The sequence below is a fragment of the Eretmochelys imbricata genome, chromosome 11 (assembly GCF_965152235.1).
Source record: "Eretmochelys imbricata isolate rEreImb1 chromosome 11, rEreImb1.hap1, whole genome shotgun sequence".
NCBI classification, from domain to species: domain Eukaryota; kingdom Metazoa; phylum Chordata; order Testudines; family Cheloniidae; genus Eretmochelys; species Eretmochelys imbricata.
This window is the reverse complement of record NC_135582.1, coordinates 19,778,783-19,792,696: the sequence shown is the minus strand read 5'-3', so window position 1 is coordinate 19,792,696 and position 13,914 is coordinate 19,778,783. Positions and strand designations below refer to the sequence as shown.

The 13,914-nt window shown below is 38.8% G+C and overlaps 1 protein-coding gene across 1 annotated transcript in view; it reads right to left on the bottom strand.

Moving 5' to 3' along the window:
* Positions 1-13,914, bottom strand: part of THSD7B (thrombospondin type 1 domain containing 7B) — a 408,861-nt gene that overhangs the window by 205,239 nt on the left and 189,708 nt on the right. The window contains exons 8-10 of the mRNA XM_077830083.1: positions 12,347-12,581; positions 9,329-9,444; positions 1,587-1,719 (exon numbers count right to left, since the gene is read on the bottom strand). Coding sequence (XP_077686209.1) covers positions 1,587-1,719; positions 9,329-9,444; positions 12,347-12,581 — 484 coding nt within the window. The remainder of the gene's footprint in view (positions 1-1,586; positions 1,720-9,328; positions 9,445-12,346; positions 12,582-13,914) is intronic.

Below are 13,914 nucleotides of genomic sequence, written 5' to 3'. Positions count from 1 at the left end.
CCAAAGAGTTGCCGGAAAGAAAACGAAACCGGAACAAAGGACAGTAACTAGGGGGGTGTGAGTGATTACTGGACTCAGACTAGGAAGGAGTCTAGTCTGTCAAAGAAGCTTATTGGAACATCTCTGAGGATGAGATTTACCTGCATTTAGTTTCCTACTGTATTAGGCTTAGACTTGTGTGTTTTTGTTTTATTTTGCTTGGTAATTTACCTTGTTCTGTCTGTTATTACTTGGAACCACTTAAATCCTACTTTTTATATTTAATAAAATCACTTTTTACTTATTAATTAACCCAGAGCAAGTATTAATACCTGGGGGAGCAATCAGCTGTGTATCTTTCTCTATCAGTGTTATAGAGGGTGAACAATTCATGAGTTTGCCCTGTATAAGCTTTATACAGAGTAAAAGGGATTTATTTGGGGTTTGGACCCCATTGGGAACTGGGTATCTGGGTGTTGGAGACAGGAGCACTTCTTAAGCTGTTTTCAGTTAAGCCTGCAGCTTTTGGGGGACATGGTTCAGACCTGGGTCTGCGTTTGTAGCAGGTTGGCGTGTCTGGCACAACCAGGCAGGGTCCTGAAGTCCCAAGCTGCCAGGGAAAATGGGCTTAGAGTAGTCTCAGCACATCAAGTGGCAGTCCCAAGGGGGTTTCTGTGACCCAAACCATCACACATGGCCACAGAATTTTACTGAACAGTGGTAAATACTTTCCTTCATTGTGCTAATTGTCTACTCAGAAACTAAAAACTACATAACAATCAGTGAGCTGTGTGCACCTGCAGAGAAGAAGGTGGAGTATCTGCAATAACCATTCAATTATCATTAAGTCAAAAACAGACTCCAACGAGAGACTCCTAAATTGGAATTAATTTGCAAACTGGATACAATTAACTTAGGCTTGAATAAAGACTGGGAGTGGGTCATTACACAAAGTAAAACTATTTCCCCATGTTTATTCCCCCTCTTCCCCTCCCCCGCCACTGTTCCTCAGATGTTCTTGTCAGCTGCTGGAAATGGCCCACCTTAATTATCACTACAAAAGGTTCCCCACCCACCTCCGCTGGTAATAGCTCACCTTACCTGATCACTCTCATTACAGTGTGTATGGTAACACACTGTATATAAATCTGTGTGTATATAAATCTCCCCACTGTATTTTCCACTGAATGCATCCGATGAAGTGAGCTGTAGCTCACGAAAGCTTATGCTCAAATAAATTTGTTAGTCTCTAAGGTGCCACAAATCCTCCTTTTCTTTTTAAGGTAGTTTAGTGGTTGTAATCCCACATTAGATTAAACTGATATTTAAAATACATTCAGGGTGTGTTTGTTTTCTCATGGCATCTTCACACATGTTTAAAACCAAAGGTTGCCTTTTTAGGATGGTGTTTACACTGAGGCTCATTTTGGTGAAATCACACATTAGTTCTACTAAAATGCATTTTTTGTTTATACAGAGCTAATATTTATTTGGTATTTTTTGTGATGAAAATTATTAAATAAATTGCACATGATTAAAATATAAAATGTATTTCTGGAGAACTAGAAACCCAATGTCAGAGATTCTTAGCTGACTATTTACAGAACCTGTAAACTGGACAGACAGGAATATCTTCACATTCTCTTTCTTCATACAAGGTGTCTGGGCAGTCCTGTCCCCCATTGGCAGCATTCTGAATGATAATCCTGTAGCGGAACTGTTTAATTGCTGTAGCATTGTCTGTAAGAAAAAAATGCAGCAAACATTTGTTTATCAGGCATAGTTGTTATCATCAATTAGTGCATTAGCTATCTGGGTTAAAATCCCGCCTGAGGTTACAACTGGGAATACATTGAATGCTTGATCCTGCAAAGCAGGGAGGGGTGCCGCTCTATATCAAAGATACCTTTATTTGAGTATCAACACATCAGAAGAACAGAACCCGGAATGCTTACGGATCAATTTTCTAAGTGATAAATCACAAGCTAGGGCAATGGGGGTGGATCTATTACAGATCATCAAATCAAACAAGAGAATACGATGAGTAGCTCCTTAAACATCTATCTATAATGTGGAGAAACAAAACTTGTGTTATCATGGGGGGAGGGAGGTTTCAGGACACATACCAGAGGGCTCAGGCTGCCACTAGTAAAAGATACTCAGAGTTTCTAAAAATTTTAGACAATAACTTTCTAACATAAAAATTATTGCAACCAACTAGTGGTGATTCTACATCGGCTCTCATTCTAACACAAGGCCATACTACCTAGTAATAAAGAATGTGTATCAGATTTACAAAATTGGAGGCAGCATCCTGGAATGCAGTGACCCTGAAAAGGCCTTAAGAAAATGGTAGTTTCTCCTGAAACAAGAGCTCCAGTGCAGTGCTGTAGCTAAGACGACAAATGGGATCCTTAGATGCCATATCCTTAGGAGGATATGAAGTAGGGAGTAGGGTGTTGAAATGCTTTCTGGAAAACCAAGTCCCGTTCTAGAGTCTACACTCAAAAAGGATGTTGAAAAACTGGAAAGGGGTCAGAAAAGAGCTACAAGAATGATTCAAGATCTGGAAAACATGCCTTATAATGAGAGAATGTAGGAAGCTCTATGTTGTTAGTTCATACAAGGAAAGTTTAAGAGGTAACTTGATTATGGTCTAAAAGTCGCTATATGTGAACGAGATTTCTGATAGCAGAGAAGTCTTTAATCCAGCAGAAAAAGGGACAACAAGTCCAATGGTTGGATGCTGAGTAGAAACAAGGCACAATTTTTTATTTTTATTTTTAAACAGCAAGGGTAATTAACCACTTGAACAACTTGCTTGGGATGTGGTGGATTTTTCATCACTTGAAGTCTTTAGATCAAGAGCCTGGAAGTCTTTCAAAAAGGATATACTATAGTTTAAACAAAAGGTAGGCACTTGATGAACAAATTTATGGATGCAGTTCACAGCCTGTGTTAAGCAGAACATCAGACTATTTGATCACAATGGACCCTTCTGGACTTATAATCTATGAGTCTATGAATAAGCACTTAAATATGTATTTAAGTTAAAGATCACAAGTAGTCCACATTGAAGTCAATGGGATTACCCAAACACTTAAAGAAATGCTTCACTGGATCAGGGCAAGAGTGATCAGCATCCTGTAGGCTCAAATCCTTTCTGAGCTCTAATTTGTACACTTCAGAAAAAAATCACCATGCAGATTAGCCCAATTACAAAAGGAGTGTGAAACACAGCCAAAATTGAAACTCAGCAGTTTTCCAGGCCAGGACTGAGGTACATTACATTGGGAGGAATGTTCATATAGAACCTGGCCCTTAGCAGGCATGCATACACTCCGCTCTTATTAAATATCCCTCTGATCCTTACTGGATCAGATCCATAAGACTTGGTTCAAACCAGTGCTACTGAACCATCACCTCAAAGAACACAACATTATAAATGTGTCTGCTTCATTAAAGATAATGACATACTTAATACTCTGATAATAAATATCATGTTTGACTACAGAAGCCTGTTTGTTTTAATGAGTTACACACTATTTAAACAAAGAGTTTTGCAATTTGGAAAATGTATAGTACAATTTTTTGTGGAAAAGCATAACATGTATCATATCAGTGAACCCTTCCCCAGTATAACGAATGCTGCCCACAACAGAGCATGCAGTCAGTTGAAGGTTATTATGCAGGCTCCAAGGCACCAAGCCTGAAGTCTTTACTCAAACTCCCATTGAAGTAGATAAGACATTTTTTTCTGAAACGATTGAGGAAGGATGTGGGCCTGCTATCAGTAAAATTAAAAACTAGGAAAAATAGAAGAATGCATAAAATCAAATGGGGTTTAACTTCAGAAATTACTTCGTTATTCGAATCTGCATATCATCATACAGCAGCATCTCCATTATCATAGTGTATATAGCTTACATACAAAAATCTACAGCAAAAGAACACTATTATGGGTGCAAGATGTTAGGAAATGCCACAATTAAGGTTACCTGTGAAACCTTAATTCAACCCTCCTGTACATATACATTATGATACAGTCTTCCATTATTTGATCACAAACTACTTTTCCCACAGGAACCCTGCCTCATTCAATGCACAGGTGGACCAGCTCTGGGGCTAAATCAGGATTGTGTAGTACAGTTTTGTTTGTGTGTGATTTCCTATATTTTTTTTTAAAAAGCAAACTGAAAAACCAGATATTTCATCATGTGGCATCATACCAACACCCACATGGATCATCAACAGAGTTGGAACCTTTAGATCCTCCAACCAGTCTTCTGCACTGGAGGTAATGGTATAACTGATAGAAGTAGTACGTTGTCATCCTCTGTGTGAACTAGTACTAGAAGGGGATGAGGCATACACCTCACTAGTGGGTTTCAAAGATATTTGCTGTCAAAAAAAGAATGGTGAGACTCAGGAATCTTGGGTTCTGTTCCATCTCTGGACAGGAATGTTCTCTAGTGGGCACAGACTCTTTTGCCCATTCCCCCTAAACTGTCAACATCTCTTCCAATCTATCCCAGTCCTGTATCTTCCCCACCCCTGGCTCCTTGTTCCAGTCCTATTCTCCTTGCCTACCTAGTCCTAGTCTTCCCCTTTGGGTTTGGTGTCCAAGTCCCAATCTCCCCCTCCACTCCCAATCTCTCCCCTTTCCCACATGCAATCCCAGTCTCCTTGCCCACCCAGTCCCAGTTCCCCTTTCCTACCTCCTGTCTCTCCCTCTCCCCCACTGATTCCCAGTCTTAATCTCTCTTTCTGAGACCCTCAATTAATCCTCCTCCCCCACCCAACTCCTTGCCCCAGTCTACCCCTTCCATGGCTCCTTGCCCAGTTTCTTTGCCTAGCCAGTTCCAGTTCTTCCCTCACACCCTGCTTCTCTCCTCCCTCTGCCTCCACTTCCCCACACTCTTTTCTAGTCTCAGTCTCCCCACACAGCTCCTCATCTAATTGCACTGATCACTCCCCAAGCCAAATAGCTGCCTATTCTGTTCTCCATCCCCATTTCCCTCACCAGCTCCCAGTCCCAGTCTCTTTGCCCAACTACTTCCAGCCTCCCCTCCCTCTACCAGCTCCACCTATGAGAGCATAACTGCAGAACAAAAAAGCAGGCATAGCAGCCGAGAAAAAAAAAAAATCTGCCAGGGACCAAGCTTTGTTCCATTTGGTCTTAAATCTGATGTAAATCACTTTTAAAATAAATGTGATTTTATAAACACTTGTCTAGGTGATCAAACTACAGTGAAATTGCGCCTTTACTCTAGACAGCCACAGACCGGAACAGCAGGGGCACTGCAGACTTAAATACATTGACACAGCTATAAAGGGGAGTTTGTGTATGCCCTGCACATACAACGGCAGGCTCAAGCGTGTGATACCAGTCTTAACTTTCACAAGCAATACAATTCACCAAATCAAAAGCTCATGAAATAATCTTACCATGTTTTCTTATTAACATGAATATTAACAGCAGTGAAAAACATCTGACCTACACTAGCCGTCTGAATATAGTTTAGGATGTGTATCATTGTCTTTCATTATTAAAAATCAATGGACAAATACCCCTTCTCATTCCAACTTTACATCATATCAATTCACACAGATATTGTCAGTGTATCCAACACATTCAGGAATGATCTCCTCTCAAGAGGGAGACAAAAAATGTAAGGGCACTACAAGGTTCAAGAAACAGCAGATAGATCCTCCACTACCCGCTACAATATTTTTTTTAGGGATGTGACCTTCCCGTTCTAACAGACTTCCTTTTAGACTTCTAATCTTCGTCAGGGTTCCCTCCCAACTCTGAACTCTAGGGTACAGATGTGGGGACCCGCATGAAAGATCCCCTAAGCTTATTCTTACCAGCTTAGGTTAAAAACTTCCCGAAGGCACAAATCTCTATTTGTCCTAGGACTGAGGTATGCTGCCACCACCGAGTGATTTAGACAAAGAATCAGGGAAAGGACGACTTGGAGTTCCTATTCCCACAAAATATCCCCACAAGCCTACACCCCCTTTCCTGGGGAGGCTTGAAAAATAAACAAGGTGAGCACAAACCAGACCCTTGGGATTGTAAGACACTAAAAACCCAATCGGATTCTTAAAAAACAGAACTTTATTATAAAGAAAGAAAAAGTAAAAGAAGCACCTCCGTAAAATCAGGATGGAAGGTAATTTTACAGGACAATCAGATTCAAAACACAGAGGATTTCCCTCTAGGCCAAACTTTAAAGTTACAAAAAGAAAACCAGGAATACACCTTCCTCTCAGCACAGAGAAAATCACAAGCCAAAACAAAAATAAGCTAACGCATTGCCTTGCAAGTACTTTCTGATTCTAATGGAGTTGGATTGCTTGCTTCCTTGATCTGTGTCCGGCAAGCACTCAGAACAGACAGACCAAAACCTTCTCCCCTCTCACCCTCCCGCCCAGATTTGAAAGTATCTTGTCCCCTTATTGGTCCTTTTGGTCAGGTGCCAGCCAGGTTACCTGAGCTTCTTAACCCTTTACAGGTAAAAGGATTTTGTGCCTCTGGCAACGAGGGATTTTATAATACTGTATACAGGAAGGTTGTTACCCTTCCCTTTATATTTATGACACCCCCTTTTAGACTTCTATTGACAGATCATTGAAGCACATCATCTCTGATAAAAGTAGCCATCTCCCATGTGCAAACACCATCCATTGTGTAGGTTATTGAGTAACTCTAGAGGTGAACATTCTGCAATCTTCATTTTATTCCTTTTTGGTTATAATTTTCACTTTCATCCTCGGAGACCAATTACACTAATTATAGGAGACCAGGGTGAACAGAAGTCAACCTGGAGTATTTGAAATGGCAGAGAATCAATAAATGTACTTGTAACAAACTTTGTATTCTTGACTCGTCACAGGTATGTGATTCAATTGCAATTCGTTTTTGAATTATGTATTCCATGAGTCTGTGGTTGCCCTAAATGCTGCCTGCATTTCTGAGTTGTGTGATAATCCTTTGCCAAGAGGCTACCTGATTTGTGATAACATTAAATGGAGGGAAATACCCATTTTAATGTTAGAAAAGTTGGATGCAGCTTTATAAGATAAACCACAAACAGCTTAATTGGTAAAACTGAATTTTGCAAGTACAGATTCATCTAACCTCTGGTGTTATGCTGGTACACATTTCATTTTAAATCTGTAATGCAATATCTTCTCTTGCTTGAGCTGTAGCTTAGTCCTTTGCTATCTGCATATTATTTTCATTAAATACAACTCTTCTACAAAAAACAAAAGCAGAAAAAACAAAAACAAAATACCTAACAACCCATGTACATATAATGGCTTGTAAACTTCAGATCATGTTTGTTTTAACTGCACACTGCAAATGAAAAATTTTTTACAATGCAGCCATATCAATAACAAATCTGCAAGCAACAAACTCCCACAACTGAGAAGTTTTGATTTAGAATTATATTAAAATGATAACACCGCCAAGTAAATTACATAATTTATTTATTCTCATTTTAATTGTAAAGGATTATTTAATAAACAAAGTAATTTATAAGGTAATTTATTCTACTTCATTTTATACAGTTCATTTAAAATCTAAAAATAAACTGTTAATTAAAACAGGATTCACTTTTTAAAAGGCAACTCATTTACCAATAAAATCTAACCAGGACTGGGCTATGTAGTCCACTGACAATCTGCAAAGGGCAAGGAGGCTGGCAGCAAAAATGAAAGTATTTTGATAACAACAAGCACTTCAATCCAAACTACTTCTAAAGTACTGCATTGGTCATAAAAACTGACAACAGATCCCTGAAAACACAGGAGACTAAAGACCTGACATATCAAAGCTCATCAGCTAAATGCAAGTGATAAAAAAGCTGGGAAGCTATTTATGCAACCCTGGTGTGCCTCTAAAAGTTTGGGCTGGTCTCAAATAAATGTTGGCTAACGTACTGATTTCATAGATATCAGCACAATAGCAAGTAGGATTTTGAAATTATAAGCATAAGAATGTTACAGGTTTCAAATAAAGACCGCTTACGTTTCAAATCTCTTTACTAGGGGGCCACTAACACTCTACAGGTCTCTATTAACCATCACTGCCCCCTCCCCGTCCCTCTTCTGCAAGCCTCCGTTCACCCCACCGCCCCCTTCCAGCCAACAAGCCCCATAGTTGCCACTGCTGGTGGCAGCCAGAACTGCAGTCCAACGCCAGCAGCTCAGGTTGACAACAGCAGCAGCCACTGGCTGATCAGTTCTAGCTCAGCCAGAAACTGTGAGCAACCCGGATCTCCAAGTGAGATCACAAGCATCTCTGCTTCACCTGTCACCCTGACTTCCTCTCACCATTCTGCCTTGTGGGTGCAAGGGTTCCTGAGTTGCACTCCTACGTGTGATAGAGTCTCCAGGGTTTAATCTTGCAGCTTTCAGTGAGGCCATTCTGTCCCCCCACATTCCATTTAGGACTGTCACCTGACCAGACATAGTCGCTATATTCCAGATCCAAAAGCATACTCTAATCAGGAGCTGTGGCCCTGCACAGCACAGCTTCATGTACCCAAATCAGCCAGTGGAGTCCACTACATATCACAGAGCCCAATGGGTATAATTAGTGAGAGTTTTACTTGGATAAAGAATGTGGGATTGGACTAATAACAGATAGACATGGAAGTAATGATTTGAAAATCAATACAGGGGTAGATTTTCTGAAGCACCTCCACTTGGACTTGAACTCCTAAATCCTTTAGGCACTGTTGAAAATCTCCCTCTTAAACAGACATAATGCTATTTACTGGAAGATTTAAGGGATGAGCTGAAACTTTCAGGTAAGCCTGGTGGCAGGAGAAGAGGGGGAGCCTCACAACAAGTCTGAAAGTCTACACTTCAGATCTCACTTCTAATGCTGTGAGGCGATGCTGGCCAGCCAGGTTTGAAAACCTGGAGAATGTAACACAGCTTTGTTTTAACTAGGGCTTTGATTAAATAGGGCTAACCTGAAGTTAGAATAAAATATAAACTACACTAAATGATTTTGTAATAATGAAGTCATTTAAAAACATTAACAAGTTGCTTATACTTTTATTAGTATAGAGAGGCCTCTGATGCGCTGGCCATTCTGTAGTTTAATAATCACTGGGGATTAAGGGTACAATTATTTATCTGACCATGCATAAAAGTTGGAGACAAAACTTACCCATTTGCTTTCTCATGGACTCATTTATTCAAGGTAAGACATACTGTAAACACAAAGACCTGTGAAACTTTATTTGTCTTGAAAACCATTGCCTGGGTGGGCTGAGGTGAACAGGTTTGCTTAAAATCTTATGTATTCTCATTTTCAGTATCTTACCATGTTGGCATGTCGTAGGGCAGTGTGTCCACTCACTGAAAGGGGTAACAACACAATCTTTTTTACACGGGAGCAGACATGGACGCACAGTTTCAGGTCGGAGGGAATCTGGACACCTATCAATACAATTGTAAATACAACATATCAGAATCCCTAAAATTAATTATATATATATACACACACATACACACACACTCACTCTCAGGAATATGATCAGCTAAGCAATAAAAGAAGGATGCACATGGCTGTGGTTGAACTCCATAATGCATAGCCAACAAGTACAGCAATTCAGTTCTTTACATCTTGAAAATCTTCCAGGTTCACCATCTAGCTTGTTTCTAAGCTTATTTCTGTTCATACTAGGCCTGATATTACACCCCAGCCACCGCTGGCTCCCAGAACAGCCCTTGAGGTCTGTGTGCAGCTAGCACAACTTACAATTGGCCTTCAGGCTACTCTAAATTGTACGTAGGATTTGGCCCAGCATTCACCAAGCTTCACTTTGGGAAAGTTCAAAGATGGCTTAAAGCTTCATTTGCAATCCCCCTCCTGACCTGCACGTAGCACTCTTCAGGCATAACCCAGGATCTAGGCCTATATCTTTATGGGAATCTGTGTCTAATTTTCTCAGTACACGACAGTAAATAGATCTTTGTGATTTTGCAGTCAATTTCAGACTCCTAATTTAAAAATGAAATACATATTCTAATGAAAAAAATCGGATGCAAGAAGCTCTATGTTTGAATCATGGGCAGCAGGGGAAAGGGGCAGTTCTCTGTGATCAGGAATATCAGCTGTTCTAAGTGGGAGAATAAAAACAGAATTAGCCTTTCACAATCTTTATTAATTTCCAAGCAGAAAGACTGCTTGAGAAATACTCATCACCTATCTGAACACATCCAACCAATAACTAAATATCTATCTATATGTATATTACTGTACCACTAAAGGATATTAGAAACAAAAATAAATCTGAAAACCATAATTCAGCTAACTGAACTATTAATACATTTTTGTAATGCTTAAAAGTATCAAACAAGGTTTTCAAAACAGAGATACCATGAAATGCATTAATTCAATGACCATGAATATTCAAGAGGGAAGAAAGAATTCTCAGTGTGCAGTGATTTTTTTCCCTTTCATTACATCTAGATACAGTATATAAGCCACTGCAATCAATTTTTATTCAGTGTTCTTTTTTATACCCCCTTTTCAGTGGCTTTGAGTTTCATAAGGTGGTGTGTTAAGTTTCAGCTTCCATTTCTTCAATAATTGCGGGGGGAGAAGGGAGAGAAGGGAGAGAAGCATGAAGTAAAAAATTCAGTGTGCTAACACAAAGATTATTTCTTTGGATAAATTAATCCTGTTCCTGAAGTCACGTGGCTGTTTACTACTGCTACAGCAGATTTAAGTTAAAACCTAACTTGTTAGTCAATTTTAATAAATAATTATATACTGTAAAATAAATTAAAAACTAACAATTATTCTGTTATATTCCTATCATTATGGTCTCAAAACTTACCATTTTACTGCCAGGAGCCCCAAGCCCGTAAAGAGCTTCCACACAGGTAAAGAGGTCCAAACATGTGGCGCTCATTGCAGGATCATGGCTCAAAGTCAATACGTTTAATAAAGTACTATTCTTTTCCTCTCTGGAAACACCAGGCTATTATGATCTCTTATCTCTCTTTTACACTTTTCTAACATTTTTGGAGTTCTACTAGTTACTTCTTTCCTTCTGAAATACTGGAAGTCCTTTCTTTAATTAAGAAATTGCTTTTGAGAGACTTCAAAAAGGTTTGGTTTTGCTTCTTTAATTTAATTATTTGGGGAGAAGGGGGAGTGAAGGGGATTGCCATTGTAAAACACAGTAAAGAGGAACAAAATCATCCCAATGGGATCCTCCCTAGTGGCTCAGTGGCTTCCACATTTTCTGATACAATTCATTCCATTACAATTCACAATGTAACTATACAATTACATGTGAACAAAACATTTCCACTGAAGCCTTAAAATGCAGGAGTGCTGAATTCTGAAGATCCCAGTGCATGCTATAATTTTCCATTTCTCTCATACTACAACCCAAGTATTTTCTCTGTAAAAACTCTCTCTTTCCTCATCTGTTAGTCCTAGATACATCCTCTGATTCTACCCAAGTGTTTACTTTCTCATTTCAGCTCCATTTCTGCTTGGCTAATATGCAGAGGATGGGGACAAATAATTATTTTACACATTATATGGCACTACAAATGATATAACTTAATGGTGATAAATTTACAGTATATTAGTGGGCACCAGACATTCTCTTCTTTGCTCAATTAATTTAATTAATCTCAAGAATTTTAATTAACTTTATTGAAGTGACCACAGTCTGCCCATATTTAGTATGATTGTTTTGAGATATGCAACAAGATTTAAAATGAGGCTGCAAGTAATGAGCAATGGCTTGATTTTTTTTTATATTGGGAAAATTATCTGTGCATCTCATTTCCTGGGTTAGTAAAACAAAGTAGAAGATCAGAATATACACAGTGCTAAATAAATGGTTTTAGTGTACTTATTGAAATAGCAATACAAATCAACTCTTCCAAGTGCAAACATGTAAACTGTTACCTCTTTTATTAAAAGGACTTTGCTAAAAATAGGTTGGTAACTGTTATGTTCAATTCCAGGTTGTATTTTCATCACAACTTCCTAGCAGCAAAAACATTTGCAAAAGTCAGAACAAGAATCATAGACTAGCCATTGCAAAATTTTTCAGCCACTGAAAAAAACCTGTTTTGTGACCCACCGACTACCACATTTACAAAAAAAACTGGTTTATCCATACATTTTTTGTTATATAAAAGGATCCTTTCTCGGCAGCTGGAAAATTAAGCTAGCAATAAAAATACTTTCATAGCTTCAATTTTCCCAAAACACACTTAAATATTTGCATTTTAATGTACTGTAACTACAAATAATGACTCCAGCAATGCAGTCAAAGCTGCATCTGCAAGAACCTCTTTCTCCCAATACCTTTTATTTGTAACCTGGCCAAAATTATTCTTCACACAAAAGACCTTCCTTGTTTGCATGCCCACTCCACAAGTAGCTTCTCCATTCCAGCTAATGGTAGCATTGAGGGCAGTTACCAAAGTGTCTTCAGAACAAGGACCCCATGGAGATGTTTCCCAATAGAGCTGTGTGCAAATATGATCATTACATAAGCGATACTCCTGTAGGGCCCGGTGTGGAGGACAGGGTTTCCCACCTGAAAGTAGTGAAAAGAATAATATATTTATATTTGTAAACCAATTAATCAAGAGAACATTGTGGATACTACATGTGGAAATATAAAGTTTGTTTTATGAGAAAGAAAGAAAGAAAGAAAGAAAGAAAGAAAGAAAGAAAGAAAGAAAGAAAGAAAGAAAGAAAGAAAGAAAGAAAGAAAGAAAGAAAGAAAGAAAGAAAGAAAGAAAATGGTTGGTTGGTTGGTTGGTTTTTGACATTTACGGCAATAGTAACAGCCTTCCAAAATACTGCATCCCATTAAATGAGCCTTGCACAAAACTGAATTCTGAGGAACAAACAATGGAAACTGAAATGTGTGAAATAGATTTCCAATTTCCCACGCTGCTACTACTATTCATAGACTAATTGATTCCATTTAAATGCCAGCATCACCCTGGTTTTCAAAAAACTATATTTGAGTATTACCTTTGTAATACGTTCACTCTGTGACAGATACAGCAATTCCTGCCATATCCGTGGGAGACTGTGACAGAATACACCCGTGTTCACACCACCACACTATTATAAGAACATTTGTACAAAGGTATGCCTGGTGAGGTATAATTTTAAAAAACTCATAACTCTCTGATCAATAATATCATGGAAAAAATGCATATAGCAACATAATATGTAAAACTATGAACATAAACTGAAATCACGACTGAAGTGTGTTTCCCAGATAAGTCTGGGGAGTGGCTAAACCAATTCCTCAGAGACAAAGGGCAAGCATATGCCTCAGCCAGGTGTCAACAAGGCTGATGGACCATTACCTGCGAAGTGGCCATTCTTTGAAAAGAAAGGGGGCAGGGACAAAAGTCTACATTTTAGCAAAGAAACAGCATGGAGTTTCCTTTCTTCATTAAAGTGTCTGTCATATTCCCTCACTGGAAATGCTTCTCAAAGGGGGGACAGGACTATAAAATGAAGGGGGTAGAGCCCCCAAGACACCCCTCTCCCTACCCACCTCACTCTGCACCTGAGAAGACAAAAGGAAACAGCCACTGGACTCTAGGGAATGGATCCTATCCTGAGAGTTTGGTCAGCAATCTGCTGGAGCATGTGGTGAGAAAGTTTGCTTTGCAATTAAGACTTTTGTAAATAGATACTACTAAATGTTTTATCTTTATTTTTCTTGTAACCATTTTTGACTTTATGCCTCATTACTTATACTCATTTAAAATCTCTCTTTGTAGTTAATAAAGTTGTTGTACTGTTTTAGCTAATCCAGTGTGTTTAAGTTGGAGTGTCAGGGTACTCTATTTAAAATAATAAAATGGCATATTATTCCCTTAAATAAATAACGGACTTAATAT